The 20,646-nt window shown below is 37.1% G+C and overlaps 1 protein-coding gene across 1 annotated transcript in view; it reads right to left on the bottom strand.

The window, feature by feature from the left end:
• The window catches only part of IQCM (IQ motif containing M), a 405,622-nt gene that overhangs the window by 237,959 nt on the left and 147,017 nt on the right, over nt 1–20,646 (bottom strand). The window contains exon 7 of the mRNA XM_032855550.1: nt 17,753–17,868. Coding sequence (XP_032711441.1) covers nt 17,753–17,868 — 116 coding nt within the window. The remainder of the gene's footprint in view (nt 1–17,752; nt 17,869–20,646) is intronic.

Genomic DNA, 20,646 nt, shown 5'->3' with positions numbered 1-20,646 from the left:
TATTACTACTGAAGTTTTCATTCATATTCAACATCCATGTCTGGTGCATTTTGTTTGATGAAAACAAGCTAATTAGTGTTGAACCTTCCCTAGTTCATAAATTTATTCCTAAGAACATTAAAAGGAAGTCAAGTGAGACATGTTCAGTAACAGATGTTTGCCTTTTTTGGCTGCCTTTTTACAGTTTGTTCTCTTTCATTACTTTTTAAGAAATTTAGTTAATGTTCCTTTTACAAGAGAACAAGTGTACCTAGCTTCCCAGCAGATGGGGATGCAGAGGGATTCCCCAGGGCAGGCACAGTCTGCTCATTACCATAACCTAATATCTGCCTAAATGCTCTCTGCAGTCAACTTTCATTCCTTCATCCAAGTTCTGGTAACAATCACACTCTAGCTTAAAAAAACAATGCATATGTTGACTGGAAATTATAGAACTAGAACCACTGTGAGCACTATTTCCAACATACAGGGGTCTATCTCTCAAATACCTCTCCCCATGGGGATATCTCAGAATAAAGAATCAGTATGATTGAGAATTTGGTTGAATCTTTAGGCTTCAACAATAAAGAAAGATTGTGAAATGGCTTCCAAAAGTAAAAATCCAACAGTTCTTTATAATAAATGAGAGCTATAGATTAAGGTTTTTCTCTGTAAAAGTAAACTGATCCAAAAATACAAATTTAAAATTTCCCAATTTTTTATCCAGCCCTCCACTTTTGAATATTATTTAGTCTGGGTTGGTCTGTGATATGGTTTAAGCAGCAGTACACTGGAAATCTAAGTAACATTGCAATCCAAATCTTGCACTCACCAAGAGTGTTTTCTTTTAAAACTTTGTGAAAATAGTTAAATATAAATTTTGACCAATTTATTTTGACTATTCCTCTTGACCTATTCATTGCTAAAGAAATTCTTCATGGAGCACCTCCTTTATTTTCCCCAATAACTATCATAACAAGGAGAACAGTAGGAATTTTTATCTATAAGGATAGAGTCAATAAAATAAAATAAATAATGGCTATAAAAATATACTTCAGGCCAAGATAATACTGCTGAAAAGCACCATAACTATAAAATATGGGCTTTTAATGGAAACTATGTAAATTTAAAATCTGTGTGTATAGAAATTTATATATTTATATAGAATTATTTATGAATTTATATATATATAAATGTAAATACCAACTTCATTCAAAGAATCCAAAGTAAAATCCACTTTATTCTATCATAAAGATTAAAAACTTTATAAATTAATGATTGCCAGGGGCCAAGAGGAGGAAGGAATGGGGAGACTGCCAATGGGTATGGTGTTTCTTTTGGGGGCTGGTGAAAATGTTCTGAAATAGGTAGTGGTGATGGTTGCAGAACTTTGTGAATATACTAAAAAGCACCAAATTGTAACACTGAAATACTGAATCCTATGACTTATATCTCAATAAAGCTTTTATTTAAAAAAAAAAAGATTAAAAACCTTAATATTTCATAGGGAAAGAAATATGAATCTCAAAATTCAAATATGGAAGTTGAAGATAACATACATTATGCATTACTACTCCTTATAGTTAGACCAAAACAAACAAACAAAAAAGTATACAGATAAGAGTAAACTACAGGAATGTTACTCAAAATGTTAAAAAAAATCATAGTCACCTAGCTGTTAACTCAGTGCCTAATTTAATCTCAAACCTACTGCAGGATTTTCAAAAAAAAAAAAAAGTAACTTTATTTCTACCCAAAATTACAAAAAAGAATTAGGCTATCAGTTGAACAAATAGAAAATTTAAACTTAGTAGTTTTAGATGATCTGTGCTAATTCTTACAAATATTAGACAATTAAATCAGATGACCTTTTTTTTAATCAAATGCAGCCCACCAGGGAGAAAATCATAAGTATGAAAATAATTAAAACACCTCCACAGTGTTTTGCAGAATGAAAGGAGAAGCTCAGAGAGAAGAAATTGAGATGGGGGGAACAAAAAGTAAATATGCTTTACCTACTAAAACTTAACTATTTTTTTATTATATAATAAAATCCTTCAATTGAATGTCCACAATCTTCTGACACTACAATTTGGTAAAGAATTACAAAAAAAAAAAAAAAAAAAAAGGGTGGCCTGGGTGGCTCAGTTAGTTAAGTGTCTGCCTTAGTCTCAAGTCATGATCCCCGGGTCCTGGGATCAAGCCCCACCTCAGGCTCCCTGCTTGGTGGTGGGAAGCCTGCTTCTCCCTCTCCCTCTGCCTGCTGCTCCCCTTGCGTGAGCTCTCTGTATCCTGTAAATAAAGAAAATCTTAAAAAAAAAAAAATTACAAAAAGATATCTAAATTTCCAAGTTAAAAGAAGAGTATCTCCTTAGATTCTTTAATAAAAATGGCTCAAGAAATTCTCCAGAGAAAAGTAATTAGAATGTTCTTGTTAAAATGTAGCCAATTCATTCAATGGTCAAAATTAAGCTTATATGGATTAAAAGCAATACCATTTCAAAAATTTGGCAGCAGAGTAAGAGGATCCTAGGCTCATCTCATCCCATGAACACAAATATCAAATCATCCTAAATATCCCAGAAATCAGACTGAAGACTAGAAAGAACAAACTACACAACTAAAGGGAAAAAAGAGGTCACGCTGAAGAAGATAGGAAAGGCAGAGATGTGGTTTAAGGGATAAAAAGCTCATGGCTACTGCAAAGGGAAGGGAGCCATGGTCATGAAGAAGGGTGACAAAGAGAGGAACACACAGTGGAATACACAAGGAGACTGTTTCCCCAAAGCTATTGGCTTGAAACATGAGAGGGAATGAATTTTATGAGTTCTTGCAACCAGTGGGGCTTACAGCCTAGAGTTTTAAAGGTCAGCCAACTTGGCTGGGACAAAGTCAAGAGGCCACTGTGCTGCTCCAGGAGAGAATGCAGGCAAACAACCTGGGGGCAGACTGCATGGAAGCAGCTATTTGAAAAACATCTGGGGTACACAGGGGATAGTTATTTGCTCTTCTAGGGGCACTTCCCTGAGAGGCAGCATTCAAAGAGATGCCTCTCTGGGAACAAAAGAGCTGGTCAGTGCCATTTCCCTCCCCTGCTCCTTAGCATAAACACAGAGCCACCTGAGGGAAGCAGCTCAGCACAGACACTAGCTGCCTACTATGTTTACACCAAGGTACCTCCTCAATACTCAGGCAGGACTGCCCTTCTCAGTCAAGCTTGCCTCAGTCCCAGTAAGGTGGGTGCTTCCCCTAAAAGACCAGTGCAGGTCCCTGCCCACACCACGTCTCCTGACCAGAGAGTTCTGCAGGGCCTCAGTTCTGGTGGAGTTGGTGTCAGGTCTCACTTCACAAGCAGACCAGAACACACTTAGTTAAAACTTGCCACATTCAGGCCAGGGATCAAACACTGCCCCCTGCAGGCATGGAGAGCCTCTGCAGACAACTGGCTTGAAGGACAGAGCAGCCAAAAACCAACAGCAGAGTGTATACAGCACACACTGGAAACACTCCCTGAAGAATCAGGCCCTGGATGCTATATGACCTCTTCTTCATAAGGCCAGTACTTTTAAGAGCAGGAGACCTAACTGGTTTTTTTAATACAGAGAACGTAGAGACTTGGACAAAATGCCAAGACAGAGGAATGTATTGCAATTGAAAGAACAAGATAAGGCCACAGTCAGGAATCTAAGTGAAACAGATATAAGTAACATGCCTGATGAAGAATTTAAAGAACAATCATAAGGAGGCTCACTGGGCTTGAGAAAAGAAAATATCAGTGAAACCCTTACCACAGAGACAAAAGAGTGAAAAAAGAACCAACCAGAGAAGAGGAACACAATAAATGAGTTTGGAAACAGGCTTGATGAAATGAACTGGCTAGAAGAAACAAAGAAATGAATTAGTGACCTAAAAGACAAATAATGGAAAATAATGAAGCTGAACAAAAGAGAGAAAGAATTAGGCAACACGAGAACAGATTTAGGGAACTCAGTGACATCATCAAATAGTAACACTCAAATTATAGGAGTCCAAACAGAAGAAGTGAGAGAAAAGGGGGCAGAAAATTTGTTTCAAGAAATAATGAATATGTTCTAGAATATAGGTGAGGTTCAGTGGAGTGAGGTCCGGAGCCGATGACCAAGAAAAATTCTTGAGACATCTTTGGTGCAAAATGGCGGTTTATTAAAGCATGGAGACAGGACCTGTGGGCAGGAAGAGCTGCTGCCCCAGGGTTGTGAGGAGTGGCAGGTTATGTACCATGGAGTTGGGGGCAGGGAAGGGAAAGGAAGGTTTCTATAGAACTTTCATATGCTAAACAGGACCTACAAAAGATACCAGAAACCAGAGGCCTTGCCATTGCCAAGAATGTTTTGCTCTCTAGCGAGGTACTAACATTAAGATGGGTGGGAGATTCCTAAAGAACGTCACATATGTCCCACCCAGGAGTCGGGGAAGAGATTGGAGGGTGTCAGCCTTTGCTTTGTCCTCAGCCAGCCTTCTGTTCCCTTCATCAATAATAGCAAAGAACATTCCTAATCTGGAAAAGGGAACAGACATCCAGCTCCAGAAAGCACAAAGAACTCCCATCATAATCAATAAAAGCAAGCCAACATCAAGACATATTGTAGTTAATCTTGCAAAATATAGTGATAAAGAAAAATATCTTAAAGCAGCAAGACAAACAAAATCCTTAACTTACAAGGGAAAACCCATAAAGCTAGCAAGAGATTTTTCAACAAAAGCTTGGCAAGCCAGAAGGGAGTGGCATGATATATTCAAAGTGTTGAATGGGAAAAAACTGCAGCCAAGAATACTCTATTTTCATTCAGAATAGAAGGAGAGATAAAGAGTTTCCAAGACAAACAAAAACTAAAGGTGTTCATGATCACTAAATCAACCTTGTGAGAAATTTTAAAGGGCATTCTTTGAGGGCAAAGGAGAGACCAAAAGTGACAAAAACAAGAAAGGATCAGCGAAGATATCCAGAAACATTGGCAAGTAATAAAATGACAATAAACACATATCTATCAATAATTACTCTGAATATAAATGGACAAAGTGCTCCAATCAAAAGACATGGGGTGTCAGAATGCATAAGAAAACAAGACCTATATGCTGCCTACAAAAGACTCATTTTAGACCTAAAGACACCTGCAGATTGAAAGTGAGGGGGTGGAGAAACATTTATCACACAAATGGATGTCAAAAGAAAGTCAGAATAGCAATACTTATACTGGGAAAACTAAATTTTCTGTTCTTGTATTGTTTTTAATCCTGCACTAGTATAAAGGTAGTACTTGCCTCACAGAATGATTTTGAATGTGTTCCCTCTCTTCCACTATTTGTACAGATTTTGATAAAGATTATCCTTAATTTTTAATGTCTGGTAGAATTCATCAATGGAACTATATAGTCTTTGGCTTTTCTGTGCTGGGAGATTTTTAATTCCTAACTCAATTTTCATTCTTGTTATTTGTCTAAGAAAATTTCCTATTTCTTCAGTTCAAGATTCATGATTCAATCATGGTAACTTGTGAGTTTTTAGGAATTATCTGGATTTTTTTCCCTAAGTTTTCTGATTTGTTAGCATATAATTATTTATAGAAATCTGTTATCAAACTATGTATTTCTGGGGTTATCTGTTTGTTTTCTCTTCCATTTTTCATTTTGGTTTTTGAGTCTTTGCTTTTTTTAATTAAATTTTTTTCTTAATTAAAAAACACTTCACATTCTTAGTTAAAGCACTGCATTTCTGTTTATTTGGAAAAACTGGCTATTATTTTCAATGTTATGTTACTGTTTATTCTGGTCTCTTATTTCTTTCTGAGTTTTCTTTGTTATTTCCTTCCTCTGCTAAATTTCAGCTAAGTTTCTTCTTTTTCTAGTTCCATGTGGTGTAATGTTGTTTATTTGAACTTTTGTTCTTATTACAAGCATTTATAGCATAAATTACACTCTAACATCTACTTTGCTGCATCTCATAGGTTTTGGAACATTGTGCTTTCTTTTTCTTTTGTTTGCCGTATGATTTCTTTTTTTTCTTTCTTTTTTTTTTAAGAATGTAGGTCAACTGGAACTTTTTAAAGATTTTTTATTTATTTATTTGACAGAGAGATCACAAGTAGGCAGAGAGATAGGGGGAAGCCTAGCAGAGAGAGCCTGATGCGGGACTCGATCCTGTAACCCTGAGACCATGATATGAGCTGAAGGCAGAGGCTTAATTCACTGAGCCACCCAGGTGCCCCATGCCATTTGATTTCTTATTTGGTCCATTAGTTGTGCCCTAGTGTGTTATTCAATATTTACATATTAAATATTTAATATTTACATTGTAGATTTTCTAGCTTTGTTTTTATTACTGATCTTTAGTTTTGTACCATTGTGGTTGGAAAATATACTTAGAATGATTTCTATCTTCTTAAATTTGTAATATTTGTTATGCCTCTTTTTATGTGATTTAACCAGGGGATTCTTCTGTGTATACTTGAAGAAAATGCGTATTTTATTTTTCATGGATGGAATTTTATATATATATACATATATATACATATATATATGTATATATATCTATATATATTTTAGAACCATATATTCTGAAGTATGACTCAAGTAAAATATGTTTCTGTCAAAAAAAAATAACTGAGGGTACTCATTTAAAATAAAGAATAACGGGGGAGGAGTCAAGATGGCAGAGAAGTAGCAGGCTGAGACAACATCAGGTAGCAGGAGATAAGCTAGATAGCTTATCTAACCATTGCAAATACCTACAAATCCAATGGGAAATCGAAGAGAAGAAGAGCAACAATTCCAGATACAGAAAATCGATCACTTTCTCAAAGGTATGACCTGCGGAGAAGTGAATCCAAAGCGATGGGATGATAGACCATGGGGGGAGGGGCCGGCTCCCGGCAAGCGGCAGAGCAATGGAGCACAAAATCAGGACTTATAAAAGTCTGCTCCACAGAGGGACATCGCTTTGGAGGCTAAACCGGGGGGAAGCCCAAATGGGGTCAAGGTAACCCCAGGTCCCGCGGGGTCACAGAAGGACCAGGGGTGTCTGAGTGTTGCAGAGCTTGCAGGTATTAGAGTGGGGAAGCCAGCTACGGCAACAAAGCAGAGGAGTGAGCTCTCAGCTTGGGGTTACCTTGAACCGGCCACAGGCTGAGTGAGCTCAGAGCACGACCCAAGGCCAGGGAGATGGAATCGACCAGGCGCTTTCTCCAAGCGCAGGTGATTGAGCGCTTATCTCCAAGCGCCACCAGAGGCCAGGGAGACAGGAGTGATTGGGTGCTTTTCTCTGAGGGCGCACTGAGGAGCAGGACCCTGAGTTCTTGGCTCCTCCAGGCCGGAGATTGGGAGGCCTCCATTATCATTCCCATCCTCCAGAACTCTACAGAAAGTGTTAAGGGAACAAAAACTCCCAAAAGCAAACCCGAGTGGATTAATTAGCCTGGCCCCTGATAAGGGCGGGGCAATTCCGCCTCCGGCAAAGACACTTGAGAATCACGACAACAGGCCCCTCCCCCAGAAGATCAACAAGAAACCCAGCCAAGAACAACTTTACTCACCAAGGAAAACAGCGGAATTCCAGAGGAGGAGAAAGCAAATCTTATCTGGACAAAATGACAGGGCAGAAAAACTCACCACAAAAAAAAAAAAAGAACAAGAGGCAGTACAGAAGGCTGGGGACCTAATCAAAACGGATATTGGTAATATGACAGAACTAGAGTTCAGAATGACAATTCTCAGGGTTCTAGCCGGGCTGGAAAAAGGTATGGAAGGTATTAGAGAAACCCTCTCCGAAGAGATAAAAGCCCTTTCTGGAGAAATAAAAGAACTAAAATCTAAACAAGTTGAAATAAAAAAAGCTATTAATGAGGTGCAATCAAAAATGGAAGCTCTTACTGCTAGGATAAATGAGGCAGAAGAAAGAATTACTGACATAGAAGACCAAATGACAGAGAATAAAGAAGCTGAGCAAAAGAGGGACAAACAGCTACTGGACCATGAGGAGAGAATTCGAGAGAAAGTGACACCATAAGATGACACAACATTAGAATAATTGGGATTCCAGAAGAAGAAAGAGAGAGGGGAGCAGAAGGTATATTGGAGAGAATTATTGTAGAGAATTTCTTTAATATGGCAAAGGGAACAAACATCAAAATCCAGGAGATGCAAAGAATGCCCATCAAAATCAATAAAAATAGGTCCACACCCCATCACATGATAGTAAAATTTACAAATCTTAGCAACAAAGAGAAAATCCTGAAAGCAGCCAGGGAAAAGAAGTCTGTAACATACAAGGGTAAAAACATTAGATTGGCAGCAGACTTATCCACAGAGACCTACCTGGCAGGCCAGAAAGAACTGGCATGATATATTCAGAGCACTAAATGAGATAAACATGCAGCCAAGAATACTATATCCAGCTAGGCTATCATTAAAAATAGAAGGAGAGATTAAAAGCTTCCAGGACAAACAAAAACTGAAAGAATTGCAAACACCAAACCAGCTCTACAGGAAATCTTGAAAGGGGTCCTCTAGCAAAGAGAGACCTTAAAAGTAGTAGATCAGGAAGAAACAGAGACAACATACAGTAACAGTCACCTTACAGGCAATACAATGGCACTAAATTCATATCTCTTGAGAGTTACCCTGAATGTTAATGGGCTAAATGCCCCAATCAAAAGACAAGGGATATCAGAATGGATAAAAAAACAAAACCCATCAATATGCTGCCTACAAGAAACTCATTTTAGACCCAAAGACACCTCCAGATTTAAAGTAAGGGGGTGGAAAACAATGTACCATGCTAATGGACATCAGAAGAAAGCAGGAGTGGCAATCCTTATATCAGATCAATTAGATTTTAAGCCAAACACTATAATAAGAGATGAAGAAGAACAATATATCATGCTCAAAGGGTCTGTCCAACAAGAAGACCTAACAATTTTAAATATCTATGCCCCTAACATGGGAGCAGCCAACTATATAAACCAATTAATAACAAAATCAAAGAAATACATCGACAATAATACAATAATAGTAGGGGACTTTAACACTCCCCTCAATGAAATGGACAGATCATCTAAGCAAAAGGTCAACAAGGAAATAAAGGCCTTAAATGACACACTAGACCAGATGGACATCACAGATATATTCAGAACATTTCATCCCAAAGCAACAGAATACACATTCTTCTCTAGTGCACATGGAACATTCTCCAGAATAGATCACATCCTGGGTCATAAATCAGATCTCAACCGGTATCAAAAGATTGGGATCATTCCCTGCATATTTTCAGACCACAATGCTCTGAAGCTAGAACTCAATCACAAGAGGAAATTTGGAAAGAACCCAAATACATGAGACTAAACAGCATCCTTCTAAAAAATGAATGTGTCAACCAGGAAATTAAAGAAGAATTGAAAAAATTCATGGAAACAAATGATAATGAAAACACAACGGTTGAAAATCTGTGGGACACAACAAAGGCAGTCCTGAGAGGAAAATATATAGCAGTACAAGCCTTTATCAAGAAACAAGAAAGGTATCAGGTACACAACCGAACCCTACACCTAAAGGAACTGGAGAAAGAACAAGAAAGAAAGCCTAAACCCAGAAGGAGAAGAGAAATCATAAAGATCAGAGCAGAAATCAATGAAATAGAAACCAAAAAAACAATAAAACAAATCAAGGAATCTAGGAGCTGGTTCTTTGAAAGAATAAGATTGACAAACCCCTGGCCAGAATTATCAAAAAGAAAAGAGAAAGGACCCAAATAAATAAAATCATGAATGAAAGAGGAGAGATCATAACCAACACCTAAGAAATACAAACAATTATAAGAACATACTATGAGCAATTCTACGCCAACAAATTTGACAATCAGGAAGAAATGGATACATTTCTAGAGACAGACAAACTTCCACAACTGAACCAGGAAGAAATAGAAAACCTGAACAGACCCATAACCAGTAAGGAGATTGAAACAGTCATCAAAAATCTCCCAACAAACAAAAGTCCAGGGCCAGATGGCTTCCCAAGGGAATTCTACCAAACATTTAAAGAAGAATTAATTCCTATTCTCCTGAAACTGTTCCAAAAAATAGAAATGGAAGGAAAACTTCCAAACTCATTTTATGAGGCCAGCACCACCTTGATACCAACACCAGACAAGGATCCCATCTAAAAAGAGAATTACAGACCAATATCCTTGATGAACACAGATGCGAAAATTCTCACCAAAATACTGGCCAATATGATCCAACAGTACATTAAAAGGATTATTCACCACGATCAAGTGGGATTTATTCCAGGGCTGCAAGGTTGGTTCAACATCCACAAATCAATCAATGTGATACAATACATTAATAAAAGAAAGAACAAGAACCATATGATACTCTCAATAGATGCTGAAAAAGCATTTCACAAAGTATAGCATCCCTTCCTGATTAAAACTCTTCAAAGTGTAGGGATAGAGGGCACATACCTCAATATTATCAAAGCCATCTATGAAAAACCCACTGCAAATATCATTCTCTTTGGAGAAAAACTGAAAGCTTTTCCACAAGGTCAGGAACAGGGCAGGGATGTCCGTTATCACCACTGCTATTCAACATAGTAACAGAAGTCCTAGCCTCAGCAATCAGACAACGAAAAGAAATTAAAGGCATCCAGATCGGCAAAGAAGAAGTCAAACTATCACTCTTTGCAGATGATATGATACTAGATGTGGAAAACCCAAAAGGCTCCCCTCCAAAACTGCTAGAACTTATACAGGAATTCAGTAAAGTGTCAGTATATAAAGTCAATGCACAGAAATCAGTTGCATTTCTTTACACTAACAAGACAAAAGAAAGAGAAATTAAGGAGTCAATCCCATTTACAATTGCACCCAAAACCCTAAGATACCTAGGAATAAACCTAACCAAAGAGGCAAAGAATCTATACTCAGAAAACTATAAAGTACTCATGAAAGAAATTGAGGAAGACATAAAGAAATGGAAAAATGTTCCATGCTCATGGATTGGAAGAATAAATATTGTGAAAATGTCTATGCTACCTAAAGCAATCTACACATTTAATGCAACTTCTATCAAAATCCCATCCATTTTTTTCAAAGAAATAGAACAAATAATCCTAAAATTTTTATGGAACCAGAAAAGACCTCGAATAGCCATAGGAATATTGAAAAAGAAAGCCAAAGTTGGTGGCATCACAATTCCAGACTTCAACCTCTATTACAAAGCTGTCATCATCAAGACAGTATGGTACTGACACAAAAACAGACACATAGATCAGTGGAACAAAATAGAGAGCCCAGAAATAGATCCTCAATTCTATGGTCAACTAATCTTCGACAAAGCAGAAAGGAATGTCCAATGGAAAAAAGACAGCCTCTTCAACAAATGGTGCTGGGAAAATTGGACAGCCACATGCAGAAAAAAGAAATTGGACTATTTCCTTATACCACACACAGAAATAGACTCAAAATGGATGAAGGACCTCAATGTGAGAAAGGAATCCATCAAAATCCTTGAGGAGAACACAGGCAGCAACCTCTTCGACCTCAACCGCAGCAAATTCTTCCTAGGAACATCGCCAAAGGCAACAGAAGCAAGGGCAAAAATGAACTATTGGGATTTCATCAAGATCAAAAGCTTTTGCACAGCAAAGAAAACAGTCAACAAAACCAAAAGACAACTGACAGAACTGGAGAAGATATTTGCAAATGACATATCAGATAAAGGGCTAGTATCCAAAATCTATAAAGAGCTTATCAAACTCAACACCCAAAGAACAAATAATCCAATCAAGAAATAGGCAGAGGACATGAACAGACATTTCTGCAAAGAAAACATCCAGATGGCCAACAGACACAAGAAAAAATGCTCCATATCACTTGGCATCAATGGGGAATACAAATCAAAACCACAATGAGATACCACCTCATACTAGTCAGAATGGCTAAAATTAACAAGTCAAGAAATGACAGATGCTGGCGAGGATGCGGAGAGAGGGGAAGCCTCCTACACTGTTGGTGGGAATGCAAACTGGTGCAACCACTCTGGAAAACAGTGTGGAGGTTCCTCAAAAAACTGACAATAGAGCTATCCTATGACCCAGTGATTGCACTACTGGGTATATATTGTGAAGATACAAATGTGGTGCTCCAAAGGGCACGTGCACCCGAATGTTTATAGCAGCAAAGTCCACAATAGCCAAACTGTGCAAAGAACCTAGATGTCCATCAACAGATGAATGGATAAAGAAGATGTGGTATATATACAATGGAATACTATGCAGCCATCAAAAGAAATGAAATCTTGCCATTTGCGACAACGTGGATGGAACTAGAGGGTATTATGTTAGCGAAATAAGTCAATAGGAGTAAGACAATTATCATATGATCTCCCTGATATGAGGAAGTGGAGATGCAATGTGGGGGATTTGGGGAGTAGGAAAAGAAAAAATGAAAGAAAATGGGATTGGGAGGGAGACAAACTATAAAAGACTCAATCTCAAAAAACAGACTGAGGGTTGCTGGGGGGAGCGGGGACGGGCGAGGGTGGTGGGGATATGGACATTGGGGAGGGTATGTGCTATGATGAGTGCTGTGAAATGTGTAAACCTATTGATTCACAGACCTGTACCCCTGGGGATAAAAATACATTATATGTTTATTAAAAAATTTAAAAATTAAAAAATAAAATAAAATAAAGAATATCGAAGGGTGACTGGGTGGCTCAGTGGGTTAGGCCTCTGCCTTCAGCTCAGGTCATGATCCCAGTATTCTGGGATCGGGCCCCTGCATTGGGCTCTCTGCTCATCAGGGGGCCTTCTTCCCCCTCCCCCTCTGCCTGCCTCTCTGCCTACTTGTGATCTCTGTCAAAAAAATAAATAAAATCTTTAAAAAATATATCAAGGAGACCTGGCGAAAGGTGAAATAGGTGATGGGAATTAGTACACTTATCATGTGCACTGAGTAATGATGTGGAAAATTGCTGAATCACCATATTGTACACCTGAAACTAATATAATACTGTATGTTAACTATATTGAAATTGAAATTTTAAAATTTAGTAAAAAATAAAAATGAAAAAAACAAAATGAAGATTATGTGAAGAATGTTCTATGTGAAATTTTTTTCATTTCTAAAAATATGTTTCTATAAAACTAATGAAATTTTTGTTTATGAGATGAAACTATAAGCATGTTAAAAAAAAATATGACCAGCAAGTTGTTTTCTTCTCTCTTATGGAGGATGTGTTCCCCTAGAGAAGAGGGGGTGGGCAGCATGGAGGGGAATGACACCAAATGCCCAAAGGACTGACTCACAGTTTATTCTCTGAAACACAAAACAGTTTATAAGGCAACTAATTACTAAACTGAATTCTATTTGCTTGTGTCCCTTACTTCCAAGTGTCAAGGTTAGGCAAAGTTTTTGTAATCAGGGTTAGGAAGATAAAGTGACTGACAGTCTTCCGACAAGGCACTTCATGATAATAGGGACCTGCTTACCTCTTCATTTTCATTTCTTAGCTGTGCTTTTGCCCCAATGAATTTCTTTCAATTCCTGAAATGGACCCTGCTCTCCCACCTCAGACAACCACAACTGCTCTTTCCCCTCTATTCTACTACCCTGAGCCCTATCACCATCACCAGATGGATGCATGGGCACACTCTTGGCATTCCCTCACTTGTCACTTCATCCTCATTCTAGGGTATCAGCAAATGGCATATGTCCCCTCAGGGAGAGTACTGCAACATAATTAATAACTGCTCGCTGAGGAGAGGGTTGCCTTACTAACAACTAGTGAATAAAAGTTATTTCACTTATACAAATTTCTATCAATATTTGTTTTTATCCTAGCTATTTTTAAGAGCACTACTGATAAATACATTAATTTTTCCTTCTCAGAATTTTGATAAATACCAAGGCTGTTTTCCACAACTACAGTCCTCCAGGTTGTAGGTTTCAAGATTACTTCATATTACTATAAAGTTAGAAAACCTTTTTTTTTTTTTTTGTCTTTTTAAGGAATTTATTTATTTGAGAGAAAGAGAGAGCTCATGTGTGTGCACATGCAGGAGAGGGATGGCAGGGGTGGCAGCGCAGAGAAAGAAAATCTCAAGCAGATTCCCTGCCAAGCCAGAAGCTGATGGAGCACTGATCCCAGGACCCATGAGATTATGACCTGAGCTGAAATCAATAGTCAGACATTTAACAGACTGAGCCACCCAAGCCCCCCAAGTTGGCAAACCTTCTAAAAAATAATTATAAAATTAAACTGTGGCAAGAAAGATGGAAATGGTGGTCTTTTCCATATTATTGCTACATAATATTAAATTTTTACATTACACAGGCATTACATTTTCAGGTGTTCACTTATCTTCAATAAATATTATCTTCCAAGACAATTAAGGCTATAAATATCTCAGTACTTCAGAGATCATAAAAAGTAACATTAGTAACCTTTTCTTCAAGATGCAGTTTCTTTAACTTCATTTAAAGATGTTTCAGGGAGCCATATGCTATTGCTTAAAGTACCTATAAATCTAACATAATTCTAATACAATAAGACTGCAGTTGCAGAAATGAAATATTAAAACTAAAGACATATAACATCATTAAATTATTATTTAATTAGAACTGAAAACATGTAAAAATTCAAAATACTTTAAAAAGAAAACGAAACTTCCAGGCTTAAAAGGGACGGTGGTTTTTTTTAGCCAAAAGACAGTATATCCCCAGTCACTTTCTTATTTGAGTGAATTAAAATTTTGAGAAGATTAGCTATGCTATAGAGAGTGTTTTGAAAGCAAAATGTACAAATTTTTTCTCTCCTCCTACAAAATCAAAGACAGGGTTTTCTATGCCCTCTCTCCACTCCTCTTTTACCAAGGCAGGCTTTGACACTCTCAATTTCCTAATTGTTTTTTGGACTGACTGAATAAACTTCAGATCAAGACTACATATCACTTCACACCCATTAGTATGGCTGCTATCAAGAAAGTGTATAATATAATAGGTGCTGATGAAAATATGGAGACATAGGAATACTTGTGCATCAATATTGGGAATACAAAATGGCACAGCCATTGTGGAAAACAATATGGATAACTCCTTAAAATATTAAACATAGGAATACAATATGGTCCAGCAATTCCACTTCTGGATAAATAACAAAAGAGAAGTGAAAGCAGGGACTCAAATAATACTTGTAAACCCATGTTTATAGTAGCATTATTCAAAATTTCCAAAAAGATAGAAGCAATTCAAGTGTCCACCAACAAATGAATGGGTAAACAAAATATGGTACAAGTATTCCCTGCTTTTTGAAAGTTTGCATTCTGCCACTTCCCTTGTAAGAAATATCTACATCAGTACCTCTTTTTGCTAACCCAAAGTAATCCAAAGAGGATTTTTGCTTTTATGAAAAAAGATGAAAAGTGGAAATAGCACTCAGCATTCGTTTTTCAGCCATTATAGAGGCAAAAAGACCCAAGCAGTGAGAGTGGCCTTGCCAAGCTCCCCTGGGAACTACACTCAGCAAGCATCTCAGCATCAAGCTGCCATAGCTTTGACCTGTGTCTGTGAACATCTGCGCTTTATCTTCAAGTATGTTGTTCATCTATTAGCAAGATGTGTCTTAAAATATCAGAAAAGCCTAGAAGAAGTTATTTTTTTGAATCTGGGAACACTAAAAAATTTTACATATAAATCAATGGTAATTATTTCTTCAACTTATGTAATTTCAGCTTACAAAAAAGTTTCATAGCCATGCTCTACTTTTAGATGCAGGGGAACCTGTATATAAATACAAGAGAATATTACTCAATCTTTTTAAAAAAGAAGGAAACTATGACACATGCTATCACATGAATGAACCTTAAAGACATTATGCTATGTGAGATAAGCCAGTCACAAAAGGACACATCAAAAGACAAGAGACAATAAGTAGAATGTTTGTTGCCAGGAAATGAGGGGAGGGAAGAACAGGGAATTCGTATTTGATGGGTAGAGAGTTTTAATTCAGAAAGTTGAAAAAGTTCTGGAGATGAATGGCAGTGATGGTCACAAAGCAGTGGGAGTATACTCAATGCCACCAAACGATACACTTAAAAACGGTTAAAAAATTTTTTTAAAGATTTTATTTATTTATTTGACAGAGATCACAAGCAGGCAGAGAGGCAGGCAGAGAGAGAGGAAGAAGCAGGCTCCCGACTGAGCAGAGAGCCCAATGCCGGGCTCGATCCCAGGACCCTGGGGCTCGATCCCAAGACCCTGGGATCATGGCCTGAGCCGAAGCCAGAGGCTTTAACCAACTGAGCCACCCAGGCACCCCAAAAATGGTTAAAATTTTATGTATGTACATTCTACCACAATAAAAAATTGGGGTAAAAAGATTACTTAGAACTTGATGATTATTTTAAAGGATAAAGGTGATTATTTTAAAGGATAAACAAAAGAGCAATTCTTAGTAAAAAAATTTTTAAAAATAAAAAAGCCATTTAGACGTTCAGTGAAGGAACTGATAATGCAATAAGCTTCAGGAAAGAAATCTGAAGGTTTGACTCTTACTCCCTCTTACCCATTCACACTGCCCCCCATACAGTTGGTTTGCAAGGATAAGATACAAGCCTCTAACTGGACTGATGCAAAAGGCCTATTAATGCTCACCCAGTCTCCACTCTAGTCCATTTCAAACTGTTTAGACAAGTGCACATACACGAAGCATTATCTTTTATGTCAAAACCATAGTTAATAGCCTCATATATTCCTAATTTCCTACTCAGCAATGAATAAATACTCCCAGTTTTACGTTTAGATCTCTCCACAATCAAATGTACTCTTACTAGATATATTTTCCAAAGAAATACATTTAAATGTAGTTTGTCACACAGCTAAGAGCAGTCTTTACAGTGTTAGTATAAAACAGGGTAGAGCTGAAAGGTTTAGAAGCAGTTCATTTTTTTTTTTTTACCTTTATTGGGAAAGAATAAAAACAGCCTTCCCTAGGTATTGCTTTTGTTAAATATATTGTATTATTTTCCTTAATGATATTCATATAATGTCCTTGTCTAAAACAGTGTTTAGCTTTAGTAAATTCACTCACAAATTTAGCAACATAAGTTAAATTTGACATGATTCAAAAGTTTTGGTTTATAGGAAAAAATATAAAAGCTCAACCTTTTATATTTATATATATATAGGCACATGAGTTTCCTCTACTATTTACACTTGCCCTGATGAATACTAAACCCCAGATTCCATTTCCAAGTCCCAGAGTCCCACATTTCAGTTTAGAGAGCCCTCATTCAGAAAACCATCAATGTGTGGTCATGAAATTGTCCTTGGATATTTTTAGTCCTCTAATTGTCATGCACTCTTAAAAGATGTCTTCATGCTCCATTGGCCTCCATTTTATTTACTTGACAGTCTAGGTACTATTACAAAAATAGTTACTATCACATTTTGAGCAAACCATTGTGATGATCACTTTGGCTGTTAGTACTCTTCAAATAAAATTTAATACACATATTTAGGAGTTTTATGAGTTACAATGGTCTGTATGGTGCAAGATTAACCCAAGACATGATAACCAAACAAAAAGCACTTCTTCAGGAAAAAAGATTAATTTCAGTGGAGAATCATTTAGGACTGAAATAGGTCCATAGGAAAATCTCATATATCAAAATTAACCCAGCAACCTGCCAGAAAAAAAAATGGTAATTCAACTCTAAGTCCAGTTTCACAAATACTTACAGGACAGTAATCCGGAAACACTGATGATGACCCATACAAACTAGGCCAGCTTGGGGGAGGAGTCAAACGGGAAGACTTTGTTGGCATGATTCCTTTCCAATCGGAGAATGTTTTGTCTGTGAGAAATATCAATGTAGGTTAAAACAATATTTATCCAAGAAAAGTATACACTGATCATATTGCTTAGTGTTACACAGAGGAAAGCGAATCATCTTTATGGCCCTGCTATTCTGTATTAAAATTGCATCAAGTCATCTAATCAGGGAGAAGGAGAAGCCATCCCACTGCACAGAGAGGCCTCGGTTAATTGGTTTCCTCATACAGTGAAGCTCTCGTGTTTTTATTGCAAACAGTGTGCCCATCAGAAACTAATAGTCTCATTCTTTTGACTCTCTTCTCTTCAAGAACATTGACTTCTTTTTTTAGAGGAGGCTTAAAGCAAAATCATATTTGTGAGTAGCACTTACAAAAATCAAAGGAAATCTCCTCTCCTCGTTACATTGGTATTTTAAAAGAAAATTCAGAATTATGATGAAGGCACACGTATTGAAATTGCAAAGTAAGTGAAATTATTAAAAGTGCTTAAGAAAATAGGTTGAAAGAGCAAAGGTCAGCCAACATAACCCTCATATATCCCCAGTCTCGTGGCAGTTGTTACATGGGATTTCCACAGAGAAATCTTTTTTTTAAAGATGAAATTTTAGATTATTTATTTCTCAGAAACATTAATCATTTAAAAGAAGTAAAAATTGATTCAATCTTGCCATCCAGAGTGAAACAAACTGTTTTCACATTTCCAATTTTCTTCCTAATACTTATTTATATACATATATTCTTTCCTGAAACTTTCAATTTAATAGAGTCATCTATGGACTGGTTAATTTCATATAAATTGAGAGAAAACTCAAAAGTAATAAGTTTTCATTGCTTCAATTTATTTACAGGATGTAAGGTAAGTGTCCTATAGGGAGGCAGAGTAGGAAAATAAAAGAACAAAAAAATGTAATGTTATCTCAGAGACATCCTAATTAATACCATGCACACATCCTACTCCATTCTAATTTTTATGTATAAAATTTCTCCCATTTCAGTCAAAAAGAATCTTTGTCCTCTATCAAAAAGACAAAGTCTCTAGAAGAAGAAACATAATAAATCATATATTTTAGTTACAACTCAATATGAATAATAAAATTCTTTAGCAGAAGCAAATGCCAATAATGGAAAGATTATAAAGGATCTGAAAGTATTAGTATCTGGAAAGAGGCTAGTAAAGGAAAGGCCATACACATTATACTTTAACAGGGGACCTTTTTTTTTAAGATTTTTTATTTTTTTATTTTTTTATTAAGATATAATGTATTATTAGCCCCTGGAGTACAGGTCTGTGAATTGCCAGGTTTACACACTTTACAGCACTCACCATAGCACATACCTTCCCCAATGTCCATAATCCAACCACCTTCTCCCTACTCCTCTCCCCCCAGCAACCCTGTTTGTTTTGTGAGATTAAGAGTCGCTTGTGGTTTGTCTCCCTCCCAATCCCATCTTGTTTCATTTATTCCTTTCCAACCCCAACCCCTCCACATTGCCTCTCAACTTCCTTATATCAGGGAGATCATATAATTGTCTTTCTCTGATTTACTTATTTTGCTCAGCATAATACCCTCTAGTTCCATCCACATCATCACAAATGGCAAGATTTCATTTCTTTTGATGGCTGCATAGTATTCCATTGTATATATATATATATACCACATCTTCTTTATCCATTCATCTGTAGATGGAAATCTAGGTTCTTTCCATAGTTTGACTATTGTGGACATTGCTGCTATAAACATTTGGGTGCACGTGCCCCTTCAGATCACTACGTTTGTATCTTTAGGGTAAATACCCAGTAGTGCAATTGCTGGGTCATAGGGTAGTTCTATTTTCAACTTTTTGAAGAACCTCCATGCTGTTTTCCAGAGTGGCTGCACCAGCTTGCATTCCCACCAACAGTATAGGAAGGTTCTCCTTTCTCCGCATCCTAGCCAGCATCTGTCATTTCCTGACTTGTTAATTTTAGCCATTCTGACTGGTGTGAGGTGGTATCTCATTGTGGTTTTGATTTGTATTTCCCCGATGCCGAGTGATATGGAGCACTTCTTCATGTGTCTGTTGGCCATCTGGGTGTCTTCTTTGCAGAAATGTCTATTCATGTCCTCTGCCCATTTCTTGATTGGATTATTTGTTCTTTGGGTGTTGAGTTAGATAAGCTCTTTATAGATTTTGGATACTAGCCCTTTATCTGATATGTCATTTGCAAATATCTTCTCCCATTCTGTCAGTTGTCTTTTGGTTTTGTTGACTGTTTTCTTTGCTGTGCAAAAGCTTTTGATCTTATGAAGTCCCAATAGTTCATTTTTGCCCTTGCTTCCCTTGCCTTTGGCGATATTTCTAGGAAGAAGTTGCTGCGGCTGAGGTTGAAAAGGTTGCTGCCTGTGTTCTCCTCAAGGATTTCGATGGATTCCTTTCTCACATCGAGGTCCTTCAACCATTTTGAGTCTATTTTTGTGTGTGGTGTAAGGAAATATTTCAGTTTCATTTTTCTGCATGTGGCTGTCCAATTTTCTAACTTCTGGACTTTTATAAACCCAGAGGGATATAAAAGGACAGCATAGGATTATTAGAGATGTATAAGCCCTCACATTTCTTATGAAGCTTTCTGAGTAATTTGAAGCATTCCTCAACTCGCTAGCATTATCTCTGGCCCACCTACTTCCCGTAATGAACTTCTACAATAAGTGTTCTCACATTTTAGATAATTGGGCGTCTCTTCCCAATCTCCTTTTTAAATTTATAAACCCTTCTATAATAAAGACAATATCTTGGTTGGAATTGCTCTATGCTTCTGG

This window comes from Lontra canadensis, unplaced genomic scaffold (genome assembly GCF_010015895.1).
Source record: "Lontra canadensis isolate GAN:19392208 unplaced genomic scaffold, GSC_riverotter_1.0 scaffold10, whole genome shotgun sequence".
NCBI lineage: Eukaryota > Metazoa > Chordata > Mammalia > Carnivora > Mustelidae > Lontra > Lontra canadensis.
This window is presented reverse-complemented; position numbering and strand designations above follow the sequence as displayed.